Source organism: Puma concolor, chromosome E2, assembly GCF_028749965.1.
Source record: "Puma concolor isolate L17-30 chromosome E2, mPumCon1.1.hap2, whole genome shotgun sequence".
NCBI lineage: Eukaryota > Metazoa > Chordata > Mammalia > Carnivora > Felidae > Puma > Puma concolor.
In genome coordinates, this window is record NC_141681.1 from 55,223,720 (window position 1) to 55,249,708 (window position 25,989).

Genomic DNA, 25,989 nt, shown 5'->3' on the forward strand with positions numbered 1-25,989 from the left:
GGGAGGGGAGTCTGATGCCTCCCGGAGGCTCCTGGGAGTCTCTGGACTCCTTAAAGGGCTCCCCCCTGGGGGCCCACCTGTCCTCCTTAGGGCCCTGAGGGACAAAGCTGTGGTCAGAGGAGCGAGAAGAGGTCTGCCGACATGCCTGAGGCGAAACCAGGTGGCTTTCAGAACTGCCCCCCCCCCCCCCCATGTGGAGATGAGGTCCTCTTTTCTGAATGGGGACTAAGGGTTCCTCTCTTTGTAGGTTTGGGAGAATGGGATTGTCTTCTCCATGTGGGAGGGGTTCCCTTCCTTGTGTGGGTGGGGGTGCCTTTCCCTGTGCAGTGAGGGTGTTCCTTTCTCTGTGGGGATTTGGGGGGCGGATCTCTGGGTACAGATGGAGATTCTCTGAATTTGAGTGCTTTCTCTCCACAGGGATGGGAGTGCTGTGTATGTAGACTTGGGGAGTCTTTGCATGGTGACGGGGGTCCTCTACATTTGGGGATGGGTTCCTCTCCATGGGGACCGGGGCCGCTTCTCTGAGTGAGGACCGAGTCCTTTCTCTGCAGGGGAAAGAAGTCCTTGTATGTGTAGAGATTAGGGGTTCCTGTCTGCGTGATGAGGAGAGCTCTGGTCTGTACAAGGGGACAAGACAAGGAGGGGACCTCCTTTCTATAGGAATCGGGGCTTCGCCATGAAGGAGTTAGGGGGCTTTCTTCATACAGGGGCCAGAGGCCCTACGTGCAGTTGGGGGCCCTTCTTTGAATGGCACTGGGGGCATTTGTTTACACGGAAATGAGGCTTTCTCTGTATGAAGAAGTGAACCGAAGAGAAGAGATGCAAACCCCCAGAGGGGACCCTCCTCCTGGGGTGCCCAGACCGCTGGCACCAGGCCCACCTGGCTGTGGCGTGGGGGTCCAGCCCTTCACTGCAGCTAGCCAGGAGCCAGCAGGCAGGGGTGGGCGGAAGATGCTGTGGTCAGCACAGGTGTCCAGTTTCCAGCCCAGGGGAAGAGCTAATTATACCCCCAGGACCCGAAAGGTCAGGGCCTGGTGGCCCGGGTGGATGGGACATGGCCTGCCTGGGGCAAGGGGAAACCTGATCGTTGAGACTTTCAATTTACGCCTGGAAGGGCTGGACTTCTGGGTCTGAGGGAGGAGGGGCCTGGGGGCCCGGACTCCTGGGTTCTGCAAGAAGAGGGCACCGAGCTCTTGCTCAACTGTGAACATATTTTACCTCACAGCGGCCAAAACGGCCCCCAAAGGCAAAGGTGAGGCCAAACCAGCTCCGAAGGAAGCGGCCCCTCAGGAGGCGCCTGCACAGCCCCCCAAAGGTGAGACGATGTTCCTGTGGGGTCAGCAGAACGTGGCTCTTCATCCCCCAGGCTCTCCTTGCCCCTCAGCGCCCACCCTGCCCTCTCTCCTTTAGCCCTACCTCCAGAGGTAACCTGCCCTCCCCTGCTCACAGCCCTCCGTGGCTCCCCAGTGCCCCCAGGTCAGAGCCCAGCCCCCTCAGCCTGGCCCTCGAGCCCCCAGCAACTGGCCGATTCCACCGAGTCTTGTCCAGCCCTGGACCCCACGGTCCGTCTTCACACCTCTCCTACCCCAAGCCCCATTCAAACAATCCAGTCTACCACCCTGCAGTTCACAGATGGGGAAACTGAGGCCCAAAGGGGGACACGTGGTCTTTCCCACGTCAGGAAAAGCCACTTTGCCCCGTGGTCTTTGGCATCTGAGCAGAGGGTCCCTCAGACTCTGAGCCCTGCCCCTTAAGTGCCCTGCCGCCCCTTCCTCAGCCTGCCTCAGACCCCCTAATCCTGTCTCCTGAGCAGAAGCCCCACCTGAGGACCAGTCTCCCACTGCTGAGGAGCCCACTGGCCTTTTCCTGAAGAAGCCGGACTCTGTGTCGGTGGAGAATGGTGAGAGGGTCTGAGGGAGGAGGGGCTGGGGGCCTGGACTCCCGGGTCTGAGGGAGGAGGGGCTGGGGTTCCCAACTTCACAGTCCTCTCTGTGGAGTCTCATGGTTTCCGTCTGCCCCCCCCCCCCCCAGGAAAAGACACAGTGATCGTGGCCAAGGTGAACGGGAAGGAGCTCCCAGGGAAACCAGCCATCAAGTGGTTCAAGGGAAAGTGGCTGGAACTGGGCAGCAAGAGCGGGGCCCGATTCTCTTTCAAGGAGTCCCACGACTCTGCCAGCAATGTGAGGACCCCGTGGGGGTGTGAGGGCACGTGGGCGAGGGGTGGAGGTTGTGCGGCCCCCGATTCTCAGAAGGCGTGTGGCCTGAGGCCTGGAGCCCCCGTAGGTGGCAAACGGGACTTTGAGGGATGGCGATTGTGCGGGGCAGGAGGAGACGATGTGTGGGTTAGGGCAGGTGCGCTTGGGCACAGTGTGTGCATTTCCTGGAAGGTCTCAGGGGTCAGGGGTGTGGGTCCCCTAGGGACCAAGCTTGCCCAGGCATGGGAAGGGACAGCTGGTCCCTCCTGTGGGGCCAGGGTGAGGCCCCGGAGACGGAGTAGTGAGGTGGGCTCTTGCGGGGGGTGGGGAGGCTGCTGGGGAGTCACATGCACCCACACCTCTGGCCCCGGCCCCCAGGTATACACCGTGGAGCTGCACATTGGGAAGGTGGTACTGGGCGACCGCGGGAATTACCGCCTTGAGGTCAAAGCCAAGGATGTCTGCGACAGCTGTGCCTTCAACATCGATGTGGAGGGTGCGCTGGTGGGGGTGGGGGGGAGCAAAGGGTCGGGCCGGGGTGGGGGTTTCGGCCTGGTGTAGGAGAGCATACACATGTGGGGGTACGATTCAGGGGAGGAGGGAGCAGATGCAGGGGTCAGGGCCTTCAGCACTGGGGAGACACGAGGAGGTGTGTGGGCTTGGGGGTGAGAGGGTTCAGGTTTTGGGTCCCCATGCGAACGCTTAGAAGGTGACTTGAGTGGGTTCCAGGGTCACAGTGCACAGGCTTGAGAAGGTAGCGATACGGGCTTGGAACGTGAGGTTGAAGGTGAGGGTGTACAAGCTTAGCCCCCAGATTTGGGGGCATATGTGTGGGCCCCTGAGGGTGTACGCGCTCTGGGGTCTACAGCCCGGGGTGTATGGGGCTTAGATATGGAGGATGCAGGGAATGAGGTCTGGGGAGAAGAGCGTGCTGGCCTGGGCGTGTGGGGGTACGGGCTGCTGAGTGTGTGGTGCGTGGCAGCTAGGGAACGAGGTGTCCAGGCCCAAGTGAGAGAGCGCGCTGATCCAAGAAAGGGGGCCTGGGAGGAGGCTGTGCAGGCCGGAGGGGCGCTCTTGGTCTTAGACCAGGCCTTGCATCCAACTCACCTCTACTCCCCGATCTCCTCCCCCCAGTGCCCCGTCAGGATACCTTTGGGCAAGGTCTAGAAAGCTTCAAGCGTTCGTAAGTGATCCCGGAGCCTGGGAAGAGGTGGGGAGAGGGGGGTCTCCCTTGGGAGGGGAAGCTGCGGGGGAAGGGAGGATCGGGGAAGGCGAGGAGCGGGGGCCCAGGGTGGGCCTGAGGGCACAGGACCTCAGTGGGGTTCACGCACGCTCTCAATGCCACAGCGGTGAAAGGAAGTCAGAAGATGGGGGTGAGCTGGATTTCAGCGGCCTGTTGAAGAAGAGGTGAGCCCGCCCCACGTGGCATAGAGAGGGGAGATGGGGACTCACGAAGGAGAAGGATGGTGGGTGAGGTCCCCCTGCCACCTCGTCCATCTACCCGTCTACCCATCCCCCAGCCATCCGTCCGTCCGCCTACGCACCTGTCCACCATTCGCCTACACCTGTACTGACACCCACTCAACAGTCTGCCCACCGATTCACCTGCCCACCCGCCCTTTAATCCATCGTCCTCACATCCGTTTTGCTGTTCACTTAGGCTGCAGTTCACCTACGCATTCCCCTGTTCACCTCGCCAAACACCCATCCATCCGCTGGTCCAGCCACCCATTCACCAATCTCATCCATCCATCCCACCAGCTACCTTCGTATCCATTGACTAATCCATCCATCCCCTTACCTGCCCATCTGCCCTTGCATCCACTCACGCAGCCACTCGTCTACCCACCGTCTTCCCACATGTCCCTCCACCCATCTGCCATTAGCCTGCCAGCCACCTGTTCATTAGCCCATCCGTTCGTCCTTCCCCCGCCCAGTTCCCCCGCTGATCTCTCCTCTCTTTGTTCCCTTCCCTTCCTTCCTTCTTTCCAGAGATCTCCTCACTTTCTCACTCAGCAAACATCCCCTGAGGCCTCCTGTCTACCTGGGCTGAGATCAGGGGACGGAGAGAAGTGTGACTGGGTCCCTCACGTTGAGTCACTGATTGATATGGGCAGATGGGTCTGGTCCAGCAGACGTGGACACAGACCAAGACTGTTTAGTGTGATCAGAGAGAGGGTTCCGTAGGGGCCTTGTGAGAACCCAGAGTGAGGGCATCTCATTGCCTGGGAAGGCCAGGAGTGCCTCACAGAGGAGGGAAACTTTGGCAGTAGCCTGAAGAGGAGTCCATCAGGAAGAGAGAGTAGGGAGGGGTCATCCGGGCAGGGAAACATTCTGTGCAAAGGCTAGGGGGCAGGAGGGGGCCCAGAAGGTTCAGGAAAAGGCAAGTAGCGTGCTTGGGTGGTTGTGGGGGTGGTGAGGGCATGGTGGGTGGGGTCGTGATCGCCAGGCTGAGCCGCTAGGACTTCCTCCTGAGGGCAGTGGGGACCCATGGAATAATTGTGAACAAAAAAAGTGTGGCATCTGAGGTGGAAATTAGGAATATCCTCCTGGGGTCATGTGGGGAACAGGCTGGAGGGGAAGAGGCAGGATGGAGGCCAGGAGGCCAGGGAGGAGTCTGAGTCGATGGGCCAGGTGGGAGAGGATAAGGGACACCAGGCCCGGGGGGGGGGGGGCACAGCGAGTGGGTGGAGAAGGTGGAGGGAGCGCCTCACCTCCTCCCCCACCTGGGGGCCCTGCCTGCTCTCCCCACCCTCAGGGAGGTGGTTGAGGAGGAGAAGAAAAAGAAGAAAGATGATGATGACCTAGGCATCCCACCTGAGATTTGGGAGCTCCTGAAAGGGGCAAAGAAGAGTGAGTACGAGAAGATCGCCTTCCAGTATGGCATCACGGACCTCCGGGGCATGCTGAAGCGGCTCAAGAAGGCCAAGGTCGAGGTCAAGAAGAGTGCAGGTCAGCACTGCTCTGAGGAGAGATGGGCCCTAACTGTAGGGACCCCAGCATCATGGGTATTGGATGTTTGGGCTCTGGACCTCTCTCTTGAAGGTCCCAATCTAAGGAGTAATAGAGCTCTGTTCTCAGGCACCTCTAAGTTCATGGGAGGCTTCCTGACCTTGACCTTGGAGAGCCTGTGGTCTGGGGAGGGAGACCTGGTATCTCTGGGGACAACCAGGGCAGTGAGAACCTCTGAGCCCCATGCCCCCTGCATCCCTCAATCTCCAGCCTTCACGAAGAAGCTGGATCCAGCGTACCAAGTGGACAAGGGCAACAAGATCAAGTTGGTGGTGGAGATCAGTGACCCAGACCTTCCCCTTAAGTGGTTCAAGAACGGCCAGGAGATCAAACCAAGTAGCAAGTATGTGTTGGGGGACAGTCCCTTGCAGGGGTGGGCACGGGAAGAGCTGAGTCCCAGAGAGCGCCCACAAATAAGGCTGGCCACTCTTAACCCAGAAAGGGCGCCCCCTCATCCATATGAAAAGAGCAAATACCTCAATAGAAAAATCGACAAAGGAGGGGCGCCTGGCAGGCTCAGTGGGCCCAGCGCATGACTCTTGATCTTGGAGTTGTGAGTTCGAGCCCCACGTTGGGTGTAGAGATTACTTTAAAAAAAAATCTCTTGGGGCGCCTGGGTGGCTCAGTCGGTTAAACGTCCGACTTCAGCTCAGGTCGTGATCTCACAGCTCGTGAGTTCGAGCCCCGCCTCAGGCTCTGTGCCGACAGCTCGGAGGCTGGAGCCTGCTTAGGATTCTGGGTCTCCCTCTCTCTCTACACCTCCTCTGCTCATGCTCTGTCTCTCTCTGTCTCAAAAATAAATAAACCTTAAAAAAAAAAGGTAAAAAAAAAATCTCTAAAAAAAAATTTGACAAAGGTAATAAAAACAGAAGTTTGGTTGCGAAGAAACCCAAATGGCTAGCATGCCATGGATTACACATTCAACCTTGCAAATGACAGCGACAACAATAAAGGAAGTAATGCAAATAAATAACAGTCTTTCTGCTGTCCAAACGGGCAAAGACTTTACAAAATGATAAAACCCAGTGCTGGAGATGACACGGGGAAATGGGTACACAGATGCTGCTGGTGGGAATGGCACTTGCTGAATCTCTGAAAGGGCAATGTATTAAAAACCTTTCAGATTGTGCAATTCTAAGGGTGCCTGGCTGACTCAGTCAGTGAGGCGCTAGACTCTCGATCTTGGGGTTGTGAGTTCAAGCCCCACATTGGGTGCAGAGGTTACTTTATTTTTAAATAAAGCGTTTATTTATTTATTTTGAGAGGGAGAGGGAGAGAGAGAGAGAGCAAGCAAGCACAGGGAAGGGGCAGAGAGAGGCAGGGAGAATTCCAAGCAGGCTCAATGTTGTCAGCGCAGAGCCCAACGTGGGGCTCGATCTCACAAACCGTGAGATCATGACCTGATCCAACAATCAAGATTCGGAGGCTTAACCGACTGAGCCACCAGGTGTCCCAAGATTACTTAAAAAAAAAAAAAAAAAATCCAGATTGCACAATTCAAGGTATTGATCCTAAGTGAATTATGGTTATGCATAGTTGGTCACAAGGATGTTCACTACAGCATTTGCGACTGTAGCGAGAAATGGAAAACCAAAATGTACAACTCCTTACTAGAGTGCTGTGCAGTCACTGAAAAGAGATTCTAAAATATATACTAACACAGGAGCCTGATCAAGATTAGCGTATGGGAAGAAGCATGGTCCCATTTCTGCTTCCTAAAATGTTGATACACGTACGTATAGTTAAGAGATTGGAAAGACAGAGGCTGCCGTGTGGGCAACAGTTATCTCTTGGGTGGGTCCTATTTTTAGTTTTTCCTTGGCTGTTTTTTTAAAGTTATTATTTGAGTAAGCTCTATACCCAACATGGGGTTCAGACTCATGAACCCCCGCGCCCCCGCCAAGATCAAGAGTTACAAGTTCCTCTGACTGAGCCAGCCAGGCATCCCGGCTGTGTTTTCTAAGATTCCCATCAACAAGACACAAAGTGAAGTTAGTTAAGGTCCAGCTTCAGTTGCTGTAACTGAGGCCCTAAGATACATCACTGTAAATGAGAGAGGAATGTACTTCTAGCTGATCGAGGCTGGTGGGTTCGCTCTCAGAGATTTTCTAGGGACTCAGGTTCCACATGTTTGGCCACACCGTTTCTTGTGGCATTGTCCTCCTCTGCGTGATTGAAGCTGGGTCATGGGTCCATCTGTGCCTGGCAGACAGGAAAGGGGAAGGAGAGAAGTCCAGAGCAAGCAGCTCAGAGGTGGAGATGACCTAGCAGGTTTGCACATCGTACCCACTCGCATTCCATTGGCCCAAGCTCAGTGGGGCCCCGTCTCAGCTGCAAAGGAGGCTGGGAAATGTAGTTCTCTAGGCGGGTAGCTGTGTGTCACTGCTAAATGGAAGGGGAGGATGGATATGGGGGGGGAGGGGAGGGTGCCCAGTTAGGATTTCCACTGTGGTTATTTAAATACTAGAAATTGGGGCGCCTCTGTGGTTCAGTCGGCTAAGCATCCGACTTCAGCTCAGGTGATGATCTCATGGTTCATGAGTTCGAGTCCCACACTGGGTGAGCTCAAGCCCTGTTTCAGGTGAGCTCGTGACCTGCTTTGGGTGAGCCCCGCTTTTCTTTCTTTATGTCTGTCTGTCTGTCTGTCTCTCTCTCTCTCTCTCTGCCCCTGATGGATTCTCTCTGCCCTCACTCACTTGTGCTCTCTCTCTCAAAACTAACTAAATAAACACATACACACTAGAAACTGGATCATCTGTCCTTCTTGCACACAATTTGGCTCTGAGAGGGAGTGACGAACTTGCCCCGAGAACTTGCCCTGAGATCTGGCCTGGGTAGATCTACCCTGGGGCGGGGATCTCCTCCAGGCTCTAGGCTGACGTAAGATTTTTGCACCAGGTACGTGTTTGAGAACGTTGGTAAGAAGCGAATTCTCACCATCAACAAGTGCACGTTGGCAGACGATGCTGCTTATGAGGTCGCTGTCAAAGATGAGAAGTGTTTCACTGAGCTCTTCGTCAAAGGCAAGGCTGAGATCTGGGCCTGAGCTTAGGGAGTGGGGCTCTGAAGGGCGTCCCGAAACTACTGACCTCCTGTTCCCCCATGCCTCACAGAGCCTCCAGTCCTGATTGTCACACCACTCGAGGACCAGCAGGTGTTTGTGGGCGACCGGGTGGAAATGTCAGTGGAGGTGTCAGAAGATGGCGCCCAGGTCATGTGGTAAGTGACTCTTGATCCTTGAGCTCCATACAGGTGCCCACTGCTTCTTTGCCTCAGCTCTGATGTTTATGACCCCTCTTGGGGATTCTGGAGCTTTAACAGTCACCAGGAGACCTCAGCCTTTCTCTGTAAATCCTGACCTCTTTCTAGAACTTCTGACCTCTACCCATCTCATCTTCTTCCAGGTCCTTTTCCTGATCCCTGCAATTTCAGATTCATTTATTCATCCATTCAACCAATCATCCATCCTTTGGTCCGTCCACTCCTGTATCCATCACCCATCCATCCATCCATCCATCCATCCATCCACCCACCCACCCTTGACCCATCTATCCCATTGGTTCATCCATCCATCCATCCATGACCCATCTATCCCATTGATTCATCCATCCGTCCACCCTTGACCCATCTATCCCATTGGTTCATCCATCCGTCCACCCTAGACCCATCTATCCCATTGGTTTATCCATCCGTCCACCCTAGACCCATCTATCCCATTGGTTCATCCATCCGTCCACCCTAGACCCATCTATCCCATTGGTTCATCCATCCGTCCACCCTAGACCCATCTATCCCATTGGTTCATCCATCCATCCATCCATCCATCCATCCATCCATCCATCCACTCTCCCACCCATCTCCTCATCCATTCACCCATCCAACAAATATTTATTGAGCACCTGTTATATGATGGCACTCTTCTGTATATTGGAGATATAATGGGGAGAAAATATATCAGCATGGTACTTGCTCTCGTGGACTTTAGAATCTGGTAAACTTCCAGGGTGCATGTGCGGGAGACAGAGACATGCATTAGCCAAGTCATCACATGAATAAATATAAAAGTTCTATTTTGACAGGTGTTTCCAAGGAGCACAAACTGATGCTGTAACCACTTTTTAATAGGAAGGAGGGACTCCAGAGGTCAGGGAAGCCTTCCTAGAAAAGGTGACGGGGGAGCTGAGATTTGAATGATGAGTAGGTAGAAGAGAAGTAGGAGGGGAGAAGTTTCCCAGGCAGGGAAGTGCCATTTACAGAGGCCACACCACTTGACGTCTTTGTGATGTCATCCTCCTTGCTCTGATATCTCCCAGTGACCTTCTTGTGTCCCTTGACCTCCCACCGGGAACTTACGGCATCTCCCTGTGGCCTGTGACTTCCACCTGTGACCCATCTATTCAAGATGTTTCTGCCACCCTTAATCTCTCCCCCCTCCTGGCCCCTCCCTTCCCCCCCTGACCTCTGCTCAGGACTGTCTGTCCGGCCCTTGGCTCCCCCTCTGATATCCAACCCAGGGCTATGCGGGTGCCTCACTTCTCCCCTACACGTCCCCCCTGCCTAGGATGAAAGACGGCGTGGAATTGACACGGGAGGATTCCTTCAAGGCTCAATACCGCTTCAAGAAGGATGGGAAGCGTCACATTCTCATCTACTCGGAAGTGACCCTGGAGGATAGGGGTCGCTACCAGGTCATGACCAGTGGCGACCAGTGTGAGGCCGAGCTCATTGTGGAAGGTACGGGGCCTCCAGGTGGGGCGGGGCCCCCTGCTCCTGCTTCTCCTCACAGCTCAAAGTCGCTCAGGCCCCGGGGCGCCTGGCGGGCTCAGTTGGAAGGGCCAGAGTGGGATTCTTGACCTCAGGGTCATGAGTTCAAGCCCCATGTTGGGCATAGAGATTACTTAAATAAATAAATAAACTTAAAAAACATTGTTCAGGCCCCAAATCTTGCAGCTGTCCTTGACTCCTCTCTGGGCCTCCCACCTCGCATGTAATTCAGCGAGTCCCGGCAGCTCCACCCTCAAAGGATATCCGAGATCTGACCCCTTTTCCCCATTGCCCTCACCTGGCCCAGGTCTTCTCCACCCCTCATGCCTGGACTATTGCAGTAGCCACTGGGTGCTCTGTTTCCACAGCTGCCCTCCTCCCCACTGACACACCAGCCAGAGGGATCCTTGTAAAATCCAAGCCTAATAGTGAAAGCTGAATTCACCCTGTCATCTAGGGCCCGGGTCAGTTTCCTGTTATATAAGGTGTCACCATCTCTACCGGGGGAGGCTGGGTGAAGGGAAACAGGAATGTGCACTGTTTTTGCAAAACGCTTAGGAGTCTATAATAACTTAAGTATTAAAAAAAAACAAAACAAAACCCAAGTTATTTATTTTTAAGTTTATTTATTTTGAGAGGGCGTGCATAAGAGAGAGCATGAGTGGGGGAGGGGCAGAGAGGGAGAGAGAGAATCCCAAGCAGGCTCTGCACTGACAGTGGGGCTTGAACTCACAAACCGTGAGATCATGACCTGAGCCCAAATCGAGAGTCAAACGCTCAACAGACCGAGCCCCCCAGGCACCCCCCCCCAAACCAAGTTATTTATGGGCCAAATAAATTATGGTATGTCCACACGTAGCCATAAAAAGGGACGGTGTAAAATTAACTGATAAGGAAGGATTTCCAAGCTACCGTGTTTTTTGGTGAAAAAGCAAATGTGTTACTATTTGCCTGGAGGGGAGGAGGGAACGGAGGGAGGGAGGAGAGAAAGAAAATGTGTATATGTATTTGCTTTTATAGCCATAGACTAAAGGGGTGGTGCCTTTGGAGAAGGGCTGATTGGAGATGGGTAAGTGGGAGATTTCCCCTACTGTATCTAAATCTATTTCCTTTATTTTTATACCATGTAAATGCATCATTTTATTTATTTATTTATTTATTTATTTGTTTGTTTGTTTGTTTGTTTGAGAGAGAGATAGCTAGAGTCTGTGCATGGAGGAGGGGCAGAGAGAGGGGGGGACAGAGGATCCAAAACAGGCTCTGTGCTGACAATGGAGAGCCCGATGGAGGGCTCGAACTCACGAACCGTGAGATCATGACCAGAGCCAAAATCAGGCACTTAACTGACTGAGCTGCCCAGGCGCCCTGCAGCATTTTATTGAAAAAACAAAAATTCGGGGCACCTGGGTGGCTTAGTCAGTGAAGTGTCATCCGATTCTTGGTTTGGGCTCAGGTCATGATCTCACGGTTCATAGGTTTGAGCCCTGCATCTGGCTCTGCACTGACAGTGTGGAGTCTGCTTGGGATTCTCTCTCTGTCTCTGTCTCTGTCTCTCTGCCCCTCCCTGGCTTGCTCTCTCTCTCTCTCTCTCTGTTTGTCAAAAATTAATAATAATAAATAAATTAACTAAATAAATAAACAAACATAAACTAATTTTTAAATAAAAAATTTTAAAAACTGTAAGTCAGATCCCCACCATCTTCCCAACACTCCCTAGTGGCTCTTGACTTGCGTGATTTAACAGAGTCATTTCTGGGGTCCCCAAGGTCTATGATCTGGCCCCGTCTGCCCCTGCCCGTCTCATCTCCTGCCACATCTGCCTTGCTCATTGCACACTGGCCTGTTTGCCGTTTCCCACACCAACAAGCCTGTTCTGCCCAACAGGGCCTTGGTACATGCTGCGCCCTCCACCTGGGAGACTCTTCTGCATTTTCCTATGGACTCTTACCTGCCTTTCCTCAGGCCTCAAAACTCCCACTTGTTGTGCATTTACATGTTTCCCTGTTTGCCGACTGTCTCCCCACTAGAACATGAGCTCCACAAGGCCCCTGGATGTTTCTGGGTTGTTCACAGCTGTATCCCCAGTGCCTGGAACAGTGCTTGGCACACAGTGGGTGCTTACAAATATTTGTCGGCTGACTGGAGTTTTGATAGCCCCATGTCCTTCTCTCCCTGTTCAGAGAAACAGCTGGAGGTCCTACAGGACATCGCAGATCTGACGGTGAAGGCCTCAGAACAGGCCGTGTTTAAGTGCGAGGTGTCTGATGAGAAGGTGACAGGCAAGTGGTACAAGAATGGGATCGAGGTGCGACCCAGCAAGAGGATCACCATCTCCCACGTGGGGAGGTGCGGAGCAGACTGTGGGGGTGGCTGGAGGTGGGGCAGGGTGGGGCATATGCATCAGTTAGCTATCGCTGCATAACAACCATCCCCATACTTAGTGGTTTAAGAGAGAAAGATGTATTTAATCATGAGTCCGCAGGTTGGTTCGGGGCTGGCTGATGTAGGATGGCCTTTCTCATGCCTCTGTGGTCAGCTGAATGTCTGTTGGGCCGATCTTCCTGGGCTCCATCGGGACCTCAGCCAGGACACCTGGGCTGCCTCTGCCCTGGTCCACGTGACATCTCATCCCCTAGTAGGCTAGTCCTGGCGTATTCATGTGGCAGAAGCAGGCATCCCCAGAGACAGCAGAAGCAAATAAGGCCTCCGTGGCTTGCACTGGGAACTTTCCCAGGGTCACCTCTGCCATATTCTCTCAGGCAAAGGAAGCCACAGGCCGCAAGGCCTCATCTCAAGGGGCGTGCACACAGGGAGGGGAAAGCCTGTGGCCGTATTTGCAAACGGGTGACTACAAAGGCGGGGGAGACATCTCGCTAGAGAAACCAGGGGCTGGAATTCAACAGGCGGCGCAGGGATACCTGAGGTAACATGTGCTAACATTCGCAGGATGCAGAGCGCCCCCGTGATGCCAATAGAAGGGCCCAAACACAGTTGCTCCCAAACGCAGTTGCGCGTCGCCTTTCCCGACAACAGCTCTTGGCAGGATGTAGGCTTTCGCCGGGTTCTGTGCAGGGACCCCTGTCTGCTGCCGTGTCAATAATTCATTAAAAAAATTTTTTTTATGTTTACTTATTTTTGAGAGAGACAGAGCGCAAGCAGGGGAGGGGCAGAGGGACGGGGAGACATAGGATCCGAAGCGGGCTCCAGGCTCCGAGCTGTCAGCACAGGGCCTGACGCGGGGCTCGAACTCACGAACCGTGAGATCATGACCTGAGCCGGAGCCGGGCACTTAACCGACTGAGCTACCCAGGTGCCCCGGGGGGGGGGGGGGGTCAGTAATTATGAGAAGGAATGCCAGCGCTTACAGGGCACTTATTATGTACCAGGGAGATTTTTAAATGCTTTCAACAACCTCGGTCTGGATTGTTATCATTACATCTGCTTCACAGATGAAGAAAACAGGCACAGGGAGCTTAGGCAACTTGCCCAAGGGCACACGGTTAATAAGTGGCAAAACTGAGATTTGAACCCAGATGATAGCATTCCAAAACCCAGGATAAAAATGGTGGGCATAGCCATGTAGACTGCGTTGAAGAGAGTGTTTCTTGGGGAGCCTGGCTGGCTCGGTTGGAAGAGCGTGTAACTCTTGATCTCGGGGTTGTGAGTTTGAGTCCCACGTTGGGCGTAGGGATTACTTAAGTAAGTAAATAAACTTCTAAAAAAAAGAGGGTGTTTCTCCACGGTGGCCCCCAGGGTGACCCTCCCCTGCCTTGTCCCCCGCCCAAACCTCTTAGAGTCCACAAGCTGGTGATCGATGACGTCCGCCCTGAGGATGAGGGGGACTACACATTCGTGCCCGATGGCTATGCCCTGTCCCTCTCGGCCAGGCTCAACTTCCTGGGTGAGGATGCCCCTCTATTTTCCCGGGGAGAAGGCACAGCACTCACCTTCCCGGACCCCAGGGCCCGGACGCTCTCCTTCAGGATTAGGTTCCCCTAATGTACATTAGGGGTGACAGCAGGCATCTGCTGACCTCACGGGTGGAGTCAGATGGGACGATGGAGGGAGAGAGCACGGATGTGTCCATCTCAGTCATGGGCCTGAACCCGTCCCCACACCCCCGGGTCCCTGGGTGATGCCAGACCTTCCCCTCAGCCTCTGGGGTGGGAAAAGGGGCCCGCTGGATGTAGAGCTAAATGTGCCATCTTCTGTGTCCTCCAGAAATCAAGGTGGAGTATGTACCCAAGCAAGGTAAGGACCAGGGGCTGCTGTGGCAAGCTGGGGACCCCTCCTGGGTCTGAGGGAGGAGGGCGCTGGGGCCCCGGACTCCTGGGTCTGAGGGAGGAGGGCGCTGGGGCCCCGGACTCCTGGGTCTGAGGGAGGAGGGCGCTGGGGCCCCGGACTCCTGGGTCTGAGGGAGGAGGGCGCTGGGGCCCCGGACTCCTGGGTCTGAGGGAGGAGGGCGCTGGGGCCCCGGACTCCTGGGTCTGAGGGAGGAGGGCGCTGGGGCCCCGGACTCCTGGGCCTGAGGGAGGAGGGGGCCGGGGCCCCGGACTCCTGGGCCTGAGGGAGGAGGGCGCCGGGGCCCCGGACTCCTGGGCCTGAGGGAGGAGGGCGCCGGGGCCCCGGACTCCTGGGCCTGAGGGAGGAGGGCGCCGGGGCCCCGGACTCCTGGGCCTGAGGGAGGAGGGCGCCGGGGTCCCGGACTCCTGGGCCTGAGGGAGGAGGGCGCCGGGGCCCCGGACTCCTGGGCCTGAGGGAGGAGGGCGCCGGGGCCCCGGACTCCTGGGTCTGAGGGAGGAGGGCGCCGGGGCCCCGGACTCCTGGGTCTGAGGGAGGAGGGCGCCGGGGTCCCGGACTCCTGGGTCTGAGGGTGGAGGGCGCTGGGGTCCCGGATTCCTGGGTCTGAGGGAGGAGGGCGCTGGGGGCCTGGATTCCCGGATTTCTCTGGCTGTTGGAATCAGCTGTTAGGGAATGCAGCTTGCCTTGGCGGGGATCGAGATGACCCCACTACCCATTGCTAGGTTCCCCAATATCTCTTCTCTGCCACTAGAGCCACCAAAGATCCACCTGGACTGCTCGGGAAAGACCTCAGAGAATTCGATTGTGGTTGTGGCCGGAAACAAGCTGAGGCTCGACGTGTCCATCACTGGGGAGCCTCGTCCTGTCGCCACCTGGCTGAAGGAGGATGAGGTATGGTGGGGCTTCCCCCATGCCCTGACTTCTTCTCCCTCTCAGCGCTGCTGGGCAACTTTAGGCAAGTCACTTTCCCTCTCTGAGCTACAGTTTCATTGTTTGTAAAATGAGAATGATGACCCTTCTTCAGAGGGTTGTTTTGAAGACTGAAGATTATATTTGTCCATCACGTGGACAATGCCTGCCACGTGCTGGGTGCTCCCTCCCTCCGCCAATCCATCCATCCATTAATCCATTAATCAATCAGTCAGTCAGCCAACCAACCCAGCCATCCATCAACTTAACCACCCACCCATCTTTCCATTCATAAACTAATTGATTACTTAATCCATCCCGGCCATCGACTCATCCAGTAATGAATCCATTTCTCCGTTTCTCCATCAATCAGTCCAGTTAGCCACCCATCTGTCCAACAAATATTTTTATCTTGTACGTTCCAGGCCCTGAGACAGTTCGGTTTCTCTTGTCTCCTCTGGGCTTGAGCGTCCTGTTCCGTAAAATGCGTCGACTCGGCCCCACCTTCGTTCATTCCTTCAGTCAGCGAACACCCCCTGGGGTTTCCCCTGTGCGGGGCTCTGTGCATAGCACTGGGGATGCAGCCGTGAGTCACATGCAGCCCCTGCCTTCCAGGAGCTTCGTTCTTGGAGGGGGGCAGACACGTGCCCCAACAGTCACAGTCCAGGGTGACCAGGGCTGAGATAAAGGGAGGTACTAGAAACTCTGAGAATTCTGGAGGAGGGGGTAGGGCCATCACTTTCAGCTAGGGGCTTCCAAGATTGCTTCCCAGAAGAGGGGGAGCAAGGCCATCTCGTGGCTGTGTCCAGGTGTTCACGGCCCCCGAGGGCAGGATCCACATCGAGACTCAGGCAGACTCCAGCAGCTTCGTGATCGAGAGTGCCGATCGGGCGGACGAGGGCCGCTACACCATCAAGGTCACCAACCCCGTGGGCGAGGATGTGGCCTCCATCTTCTTGCGGGTTGTGGGTGAGCAGAGGGAGTGAGCTGGGGTGGGGGGGAGGGTTCCCTGAGGTCCTGAGGCTCCCCCTGACCATTCTGCCTCCCTTAGATGTCCCGGACCCCCCAGAGGCTGTGCGTGTCACCTCAGTTGGCGAGGATTGGGCCATCCTTGTCTGGGAGCCACCCAAGTATGACGGGGGGCAGCCAATCACTGGTGAGTGCTGTTGTGCCGGAGTCTCCATGACCTCTGACCTCTCCTACCCCCTCCACCCCCCGACGATCCCTTGGCCCATGAGAGTTCTTAGCATCCTCAGTGATCTCCTTCTGAGACCTGTTTTCCGTCTTTCACGGCTTACAATTCTTTTGGTTTCTTTCCTATCATTCTTTGCTCCCCACCAACCTAGGGAGCTTCACTTTGGCCAACAGCCTGGGGTTTTCTGTGACCCCTGGACTCCTGATTCATGACTGGTGACCCTTCCTGACCCCCAGTCCCATGACTGGTGACTTTGGACTGCTCTGTGACCCTGGTATCAACCCAAGATTCATGGTCCCAGACCTCCCTGGTTCATGTGACCTTCTGACATGACTCACTGCTCCCACTGACCAGCGACCCATAGCCTCCCCCTGAGCACCCACTCCTCTCTGCTTGGGGGTCGTCCAGGGTACCTCCTGGAGCGGAAGAAGAAGGGCTCTCAGCGCTGGATGAAGCTGAACTTTGAGGTCTTTACCGAGACGACCTACGAGTCCACCAAGATGATCGAGGGCATTCTCTACGAGATGCGGGTCTTTGCCGTCAACGCCATTGGGGTTTCCCAGCCCAGCATGAACACCAAGCCCTTCATGCCCATTGGTGACGCTCCCCTGCACCCTCACCAAGCGTCCACCCCCCAACCCCTGCCCTGCCTGTCACTCACCTCTGGCCCTACCCCTTGCCTTTGATCGTCCAGCCCCACCCACCCTCCTGACCTCCTACCGACCCAGCACATTAGTCTGTGCTAGACTCTGCTCTTGCCCGAATACCTCATTGACCTCCGACCTCCCAGACTAACACTTATCCCCACTCCTGGACACCTCATTGTCCCTTGATACCTCGTTTTACTGGCTCACTGATCTCTGGCCCACCATATTGACCCCTTTCCTGATCGGTGACTCCAGCTCTAGTCCCTCCCCTCCCTGTGACCACTGACCCCTCGTTGACCTCCACCTCCCCTTTCCTTGGATGCTCACAGCGCCCACGAGCGAGCCCCAGCACCTGACGGTGGAAGACGTGACAGACACCACCACCACCCTCAAGTGGAGGCCCCCAGATAGGATTGGGGCCGGTGGCATCGATGGGTACCTGGTGGAGTACTGCCTGGAGGGCTGTGAGTGGCCCCATCAGGCCTGGGGGCGGGGCGCGGCGGCTCCCGCAGAGCCCTGGTGGGTGTCCGGTCCGGGGGACTGCAAATGGGGCAGTGCAGGCAGAGCTCTCCGGTGGGGTGGGGAGCCCTGGTCCTGCGTCTGTACTGTACTTCCAGGAATCCCTGCATGGGATGGCTCAAGCCAGGCCCCCGTTGACCAGCTCGTCCTCTCTCCCTCCTTCTCTCCCTCCCATCCTCCTTCCTCCTTCCCCTGTACCCATCTTCCATCTGCAATGGCTCTTCATCCGTCTGTCTGTCCTGCCTGTACTTACTACTACCTGGATTCCTTCTTCCTCTCATTCGTACATCCATCCACCCATCCATCCGTCCGTCTTTCCTTCCTTCCTCCCTCCCTCCTTCCCTCCCTCTCTCCCTCTCGTTATGTCTCCCTCCCTTCCTTCTTTCTTTCCTTCTTTCCATCCATTTGCCCGGCCAGTCATCCATCCACCCGTCTCTCTATCCATCTGAAAACCTTTTAGATCATCCAACTGTCCGTCCTGTAACATGTTTTTCACCCATATATTTATCTCTTCACCATCTTTCTTTCCTCTTCCCTCCCTCCCTTCCTCCTTCCTTTCCTTCTTTCCATCCATCCATTTCCCTGTGTGACCATCTAACCATCTACGGTCTCCATCTTTCTGTGCATCCGTCCATCCATCCATCCATCCATCCATCCGTCCGTCCGTCCATCCATCCATCTTTCTACACATCCAACTCTCCATTCTCCCCTGAACAAACACGTATCGATCACCGACGCCATGCCAGCCCAGTGCCACGGCTATGGGGATACCTCCAACGTGGTCATCTCACTGGGAAGACAGGCACGATCATCTCGACATCGTAGCCCAGGCCTTAAAGTCAAACAGACGTGGGTTCCAATCCCGCCCCTACACTTTCTAGCTGTGTGAGCGTGGGCAAGTCTCTGAGCCTCAGTCTCTTCATCTAAAAATGGGCGAAGACAGTTCCCTCCTAGACAGGGTACAGTGATGACTGCGTCCGGTAATGCATGTAAATGATGGATGGTTGGACTCTTGTCAGCTTCTTCCCTCTTTGTCTTTAAAGCGCTCTTTACCCAACTCCCGCCCTTGCCCACCCCTCTCACATCCGTGTCAGTGCCACCCTGATGTTTCAGGACCCACTCTTGTTAGAGTTCATTCACCCTGGTGATTGTCGGTCTGACCCACGTTGGCTCACCCGATTGGCCATAGACCCCAGATGGAATCTAAAGGGGGAGGAAATCCAAGGAGCTGTCCCTAACTGCCCCCCCCATCCCCTACTCCTCTGAGCCTTGATTTCTCCCATCTCTAAAATGGGGATAACATAGGACAGAGGCAGGAATTAACGAGCTAACTAACACCTATGACCACCCTTGGTACCTGGTCATAATAAGTGCTTCATCAGTGTCAGATGCTGCTGTTCACTGCGTGGTCCCAAGGCACGGGAAGGGACGACCGGCGGGGCTTCTAGGAAGTTTCCCCAGCATTGCTTCTCTTTTGCAGCCGAGGACTGGGTCCCCGCTAACACGGATCCCGTGGAGCGCTGCAGCTTCACGGTCAAGAATCTCCCCACAGGAGCGAAAATCCTGTTCCGGGTGGTGGCGATCAACATCGCGGGGCGCAGCCAGCCGGCCACCCTGTTTCAGCCGGTCACCATCCGGGAGATTGCAGGTGAGTGACTGACCCCGCCCTCCTGTAAAGACCAAGTTGGTGTCGTCTGGCCGGCCCTTGCCACGTCACCGTCAGGGCCTCCCCTGAGAACGTCATCGATGCCGTCTCTCTGTCCCTCCCTCGAGTGTCCCCCGACCTAACACTGAGCCCCCGTTGCTGTGCCCGTGCCCTCAGAGCCACCCAAGATCCGGCTGCCCCGCCATCTCCGCCAGACTTACATCCGCAAAGTGGGGGAGCCGCTCAACCTCGTCATCCCTTTCCAGGTGCGCCGAGCGGGGGGTCAGGCCGGGAGGGGGGAGGTCGGGGGCCAGTGCGAGACCCAGGCCGACCTCTCCGCGCTCCTCCCCCTCCCCCAGGGAAAGCCGCGGCCGCAGGTGGTGTGGACCAAGGGCGGGGCGCCCGTGGACACCTCCCGCGTGCACGTGCACACCAGCGACTTCGACACCGTGTTCTTCGTGCGCCAGGCGGCGCGCTCGGACTCGGGGGAGTACGAGCTGAGCGTGCAGATCGAGAACATGAAGGACACGGCCACCATCCACATCCGGGTCGTGGGTGCGCCGCCGGCTGGGGCAGGGGGAGGCGCTGTGGCCCCGGAGCAGGGAAGAGGGTGCGAGGTGGGGAGGGGGCGAAAAGGCGGGGCCGTGGGAGCGGGGAAAGGCCTGCCAGAATAATCCGGGCACCAGGTGAGGCGGCAGAGGTGGGGAGAGACGGGGAGAAGAGGTGAGGGGCTGGACTTTTCAGGGGCGTCTGGGCTGCCGTCTAACAACCACCCCCCCTTGCAGAAAAGGCAGGGCCCCCGGAGAACGTGATGGTGAAGGAGGTGTGGGGCACCAACGCGCTGGTGGAGTGGCAGCCGCCCAGAGACAATGGGAACAGTGAGATCACGGGCTATTTTGTGCAGAAGGCCGACAAGAAAACCATGGTGAGAGAGCAGAGGGGCCCGGGGTGCGGTGGGCAAGCGGGGGGAGGCAGCCTGGCGCGATCGACAAGGCGGATGCGGGGGAAACCGAGGCTCAGAGAGATTGAGAGAATGGGCTGGCGTGGGGTGGGGGGTGGGGGGTGGAGGCGGGGAGCCTTTTGGCTGAAATACCAGGACAGGTTGTTGTTTCCTTTCTTTTCTTTTTTCTTTTTTTCATGTTCATTCATTTTTGAGAGAGAGAGAGAGAGAGAGAGAGAGCGAGGGAGCGTGAGCCGGGGAGGGGCAGAGAGAGACACAGAGCAGGCTGCAGGCTCTGAGCTGTTCGCACAGCGCCCGACCCAGGGCTCCAACCCATGAGCCCTGAGATCGTGACCTGAGCGGAAGTCCAAGGCTTAGTCGACCGAGCCGCTCAGGTGCCCCAGCGTGAACCATTTTAAAGCGTTGAGTACATTCCCACTGTTGTGTCACCGCCACATCTAGTTCCAAGAGTTCCCCGAGGAAACCTAGTACGCATTAAGCAGGCATCCCCAAACCCTGTCACCCAGCCCCGGGCCACCACTAATCTGCTTCCTGTTTTAATGGACTTGTCAATTCTGGGCATTTCCTACAGACGGGACTGTACGACATGTAGCCTTCGGGGTCCGGCTTTTTTGACTCGGCGTAACGTTTTCCAGGTTCACACACAATCGTAGCGCGTGTGTCCGCGCTTCGCTCCTTCTTGCGGCCGAGTGCCATTCCGTGGTTTGGATCCACCACATTTTCCGTGTCCATCCATCCGCCGATGGACCGCTGGGCCGTTGCCCCCTTTGGGTCCTTGTGAACAGCACTGCTGGGAATGGCCGGTTATCTCAGCGGGACGCACCCTTAAATGTGCTGTCCTCACCCCCGGCCTTTCTTGTGTCCCTGTGTCCCTGCCCCCGACTCCCGGTCCCTCCCTGCCTCCCACCAGGAGTGGTTCACCGTCTACGAGCGCAACCGGCACACCTCCTGTACCGTGTCTGACCTCATCGTGGGCAACGAGTATTACTTCCGCGTCTATAGCGAGAACATCTGTGGGCTCAGTGACTCGCCCGGCGTCTCCAAGAACACGGCCCGGATCCTCAAGACGGGTACCGCCGCCCCGCTTCCGTGGGGCCCGGTCTCCTCTCTCGGCTGGGCTTCTACCTTGACTCCTCCTCCCCCACCGCCAGACCCGGTGACAGTAGAGAGGCAGTCGGTGATGGGGGGCGGGGGGACAGTCTAGACTGGCCACCTTACAGGTTCACCTCCCTTTCCCCAGGTCTCACCTTCAGACCGTTTGAGTACAAGAAGCATGACTTCCGAACACCTCCCAAGTTCCTGACGCCTCTACCGGACCGCGTGGTCGTGGCTGGTTACTCTGCGGCTCTCAACTGTGCGGTCAGAGGTCACCCAAAGGTGCGTGTGTGTGTGTGAGAGAGAGAGAGAGAGAGAGAGACCCTAGGGGGAAATTTTCACCCAGATGTAAACACACCAGCTCCTTTCTCTCTCCTCCGTGCGTGGGATATGCTCGCCTTTTTTTATGCCGTCATTATTTTTTTTTTAATTTTTTAACATTTATTTTTGAGAGAGAGACAGACCGTAAATGGGGGAGGGGCAGAGAGAGAGGGAGACACAGAATCTAAGACAGGCTCCGGGCTCCGAGCCGTCAGCCCAGAGCCCGACGCAGGGCTCGAACCCATGAACCGGGAGATCATGACCTGAGCCGAAGTCGGACGCTGAACCGACGGAGCCACCCAGACGCCCCTATGCTGTTACTTTTTTAATGTTTATTTCTTTTTTATTATTTAAAATCTTTTCTTTATTTTTTGAGAGAGAGCAGGGGAGGAGCAGAGAGCAAGGGGGAGGGAGAGAATCCCAAGCAGGCTCTGCACCGTCGGCGTGGAGCTCAGACTCACAAACTGTGAGATCATGACCTGATCTGAAATCAAGCATCGAACGCTTAACTGACTGAGCCACCCAGGCGCCCTGTATTTTTTTTTTTTTTAATTTTATTTAAGTCCAAGTTAGTTAACATATAGTGTAATAATGATTTCAGGAAAACTTAGTGATTCATCACTTACATACAACAGCCAGTGTTCATCCCAACACACGCCCCCCCCCCTTGAACCCATCACCATCTAGCCCATCCCCCCACCCACCTCGCCTCCAGCAACCTGTTCTGTTTTTAAGAGTCTCTTATGGTTTGCCCCCCTCTTTTTATCTTACTTTTCCTTCCCTTCCCCTATGTTCATCTGTTTTGTTTCTTAAATTCCCCGTATGAGTGAAATCACATGGTATTTGTCTTTCTCTGACGGACTTATTTCGCTTAGCGTTCCATTCTGGTTCCATCCACGTTGTTGCAAATGGCCAGATTTCATTCTTTTTGATCACCGAGTAATACTCCATTGTGTATATAAACCATATCTTTATCCATTCGTCAACGGACATTTGGGCTCTTCCGATAATTTGCCTGTTGTTGATAGCGCTGCTGTAAACATTGGGGTGCGTGTGGGGATATGCTCCCTTTTTTTTTTTTTTTTAATTTTTTTTCAACGTTTTTAATTTATTTTTGGGACAGAGAGAGACAGAGCATGAACGGGGGAGGGGCAGAGAGAGAGGGAGACACAGAATCGGAAACAGGCTCCAGGCTCTGAGCCATCAGCCCAGAGCCCGACGCGGGGCTCGAACTCACGGACCGCGAGATCGTGACCTGGCTGAAGTCGGACGCTTAACCGACTGCGCCACCCAGGCGCCCCAAGGGATATGCTCCCTTTTAACCCACTTCCTGCCTCTCTCCCCTTTGATCAGAGCCCAAGTCTCAGGTCATCACACTCCGGCTTCCCTTGGAAACAGAAACAAAACTTTGGTGGGAGTCGGGGGGAGGTCTGAACCTCTGGACTCCCTGCCATCTCCCTGCCCTGTCCAGTTTCCCGACTGCTGTTGGGATGTGGACACTCACAACCTTGAGCTCTAGGGAGTCACCTAGACCGGGGGCTGGCTGACGGTGGCTTGCGGGCCACACCCGCTCGTCACCGGTTTCTCTAAATAAAATGTTATCGGGACACGGCTGTGCGCTGCCTGTGGCCACGGACATCACGGTGCCCGCAGAGCCTGAAGTACTGACCGCCTGGCCCCTTACAGATGAAGTCTGCCAACTTCTGGTCTCACTCCGAGTCTTTCGCTTCAGCCCCGCGGGCACGTCATGGACTCATGAGTTCACCTTCTCCGTCGCCCCGCTTTATCCGCTAACTCCACTCATTCATTCATTCCGCTCATTTATTCACCTACCAATCCATTCATTTACTCAGTTCATTTATTCACTCCGTTTGCTTATTCACATCGCTCACCCATTCGGTCTGTTTATTCTTTCAACGCACATTTTCAGAGGCTGTGTGCCAGGGAATTGGACAAGAAGTTCCTGGGTGCTGGGGGGAGACCGACACGAATCCAAAGTCATGCGAACGGCTAAAGAACTATAAAGGGGGGTGCCTGGGTGGCGCAGTCGGTTAAGCGTCCGACTTCAGCCAGGTCACGATCTCGCGGTCCGTGAGTTCGAGCCCCGCATCGGGCTCTGGGCTGATGGCTCAGAACCTGGAGCCTGTTTCCGATTCTGTGTCTCCCTCTCTCTCTCTGCCCCTCCCCCGTTCATGCTCTGTCTCTCTCTGTCCCAAAAATAAATAAACGTTGAAAAAAAAAAAATTTAAAAAAAAAAAAAAAGAACTATAAAGGGCAGCAGGCGTGGTGGAAAAGTGCAGGTAGTTGCGAGTGGAAAGCCGGTGTTCCTGCCGCGGCCTAGGGGCCGGAAGGGACGTGGGAGCTGAGACCCGAAAAGTTAGCAGGCGCTGACCGGGTGCAAGAGGAGGGAAGGACAATACTGGAAGAGGGAACGGCCAGTGCCAAGGTCCTGCGGTGGCCTGTCTGGTCTGTGTCAGGAACAGCGAGGAGGCCAGAGTGAATGGAGCAGGGGGCAGGGAGAGGCTGGAGGTGAGGGCAGAAGAGTAACGGGGCCACATCGTGTAGCGTCCTGTGGGCCGCGACTAAGAGGGAGCTCTGCCTCCCGCAGAAGAGGAGACTGAGGGTCCGAGAGGTGAGATGACTAGTTCCAGGTCATCCAGTCAAAATCCGAAGCCCACTTTGCCATCACCCTGGGACCTTCTCTAAGCTGGCCTCTTCCCCCGCTCCGCTCCACAGCCGAAGGTGGTCTGGATGAAGAACAAGATGGAAATCCGCGAAGACCCCAAGTTCCTGATGACCAACCACCAGGGAGTCCTGACGCTGAACATCCGCCGCCCGTCCCCCTTCGACGCGGGGACTTACTCCTGTAGGGCTGTCAACGAGCTGGGGGAGGCCCTGGCCGAGTGCAAGCTGGAAGTCCGAGGTGAGCCCCCTGCCTGCCCGGCCCTCATTCACGCTCCCAAGCGGCACCCGGAGGCCCCGCGCTGAGCCGTGTGAGATCGCAGCTGAGTCGGCCCCGGGCCACTGGCCGTGTGACTGGGGATCTGCACTCAGGCCCCACAAGAGCGACGCAGGGTGAACGTGCCAGACTGGACGGAGCACAGGGCACTGTAGGGGCGGAGGCGGGGAGCACCTGACCCAGCCGGGGCAGTCGTCTGAGGGTTTCCCAAAGTTGCTGAAGGGCAGAGAAGTGAACGAGGTGGGGAGGAGCTAGCAGACTGTCACCAAGGCCCTGAGGCCCGGGCCTCCGTGGGGAGCTGTGCGGGCGAGAGTCAGAAACAGCCCGGGTACTGGCGGAGGACCGGGGGCTGTGGGTGTCCAGAAAAACACCTCTCCTCTCCAAGCTCTGTCCCTCCTGCCCCTCCTCCCCACCCCCACAGCCCCAGCTCCATTCACCCCTTCCTCTGGAATTCTTGCTCAGCCTCCTCCCTGGCCTCCCGGCCTCCCATCTCTCCCTCCAGCCCAGTTCCCACAGGGCCCTAGCGGGCGCTCTATCCGGGGTTGGCCTGCCCCGCCCCTTGCTCGGGGCCCTCCTCGGCGGCCCCTCAGCCCCTCAGCCTGGCGTCCACGGTCCTGTACTTGTTCCCCCATGCGCCTCTCTGGCCTCACATAACCCTAGTTTCCTCAGTACTGTTCCAGCCACACCAAGCCCTTGGCAGTTGGACGGACTGGCCGTGCTTTCTCTTGTTCCTGGGATTTTGCGCATGCTGTTCCCCCTGGCTGGAACGCTCTTCCTTGCCTCCTCTGCCTTGGGCTCCAGCCCATCAAACATCTGCCAGTCAAGGCTCCCTGGAGAGGCTGCTACCCAAGTCCCTCCGATGTGGCTGATGTCAATACAGGCTCCCAGGGTCCCTCCCCGGCTGTGACTCCCCCTGGCCCTGATGACAGCCCAGCAGACAGGAGTGGCTGCAGACCCTTTAACAAGGGCTCAGCGACACCACCCCTGCAGGACCTTCCTGGCCGTCATTCTGAAACACTGCTTTTCCAGACTGACCCAGTTTCCGATGTTTTGCTGTCCCCTTTATGAATTACTGAGTCAGCTCGGCAATATCCCTGCTTTATGATTTCCGTGACGACTTGTCACCAGCAGCTGCTTAGAGATCCCTGATCAGAACATTCCAGTTGGGGTTCAGAGCTATAGTCACCACGGGCACGGTGACACTGGTTTGATGCTCCCCCTGGTGGCCAAGCCAGGCCAGCAGGCAAAGGGGCCTGGGGGTGGGCGCCCGCATTCGGGAAGCCCAGCCCTCCTTGACCACTCTTTTCTCGTCTTCCCACAGTGCCGCAGTGAGACCCTCTCTTTCACCTGTCAAGATTATTGGCTGCTGAGTCCTAATGGACCTCCCTGAAGGCCGTTTCCCTTCCCAGAATTACCACTGAGAAGATAATAGTCTTGTCTACAACCTGCACGTGTCTGTCCTTCT

General features: G+C 56.1%; 1 protein-coding gene across 1 annotated transcript; it reads left to right on the forward strand.

Annotated features, from left to right (window-relative positions):
* Nucleotides 1–25,968, forward strand: MYBPC2 (myosin binding protein C2). The gene is made up of 28 exons (XM_086690522.1): nt 1–160; nt 1,226–1,315; nt 1,814–1,900; nt 2,032–2,180; nt 2,574–2,691; nt 3,330–3,378; nt 3,543–3,602; nt 4,954–5,147; nt 5,418–5,550; nt 8,106–8,230; nt 8,321–8,426; nt 9,769–9,941; nt 12,152–12,317; nt 13,766–13,872; nt 14,193–14,222; nt 15,025–15,164; nt 15,992–16,151; nt 16,234–16,338; nt 16,786–16,974; nt 17,354–17,488; nt 19,024–19,191; nt 19,366–19,454; nt 19,548–19,743; nt 19,974–20,113; nt 21,060–21,219; nt 21,390–21,526; nt 24,302–24,488; nt 25,846–25,968. Exons 1-28 carry the CDS (start codon nt 142–144, stop codon nt 25,854–25,856), a joined length of 3,423 nt encoding a protein of 1,140 aa, XP_086546648.1. The 5' UTR covers nt 1–141; the 3' UTR covers nt 25,857–25,968.
* Nucleotides 25,969–25,989: the final 21 nt, after the last annotated feature.

Excerpts from the sequence above, each read along its gene's own strand:
- MYBPC2 (XM_086690522.1), top strand. Across the intron at positions 1,316-1,813 it reads GCCTGCACAGCCCCCCAAAG|AAGCCCCACCTGAGGACCAG; the intron begins GTGAGACGATGT and ends TCTCCTGAGCAG. Across the intron at positions 8,427-9,768 it reads GATGGCGCCCAGGTCATGTG|GATGAAAGACGGCGTGGAAT; the intron begins GTAAGTGACTCT and ends CCCCCTGCCTAG.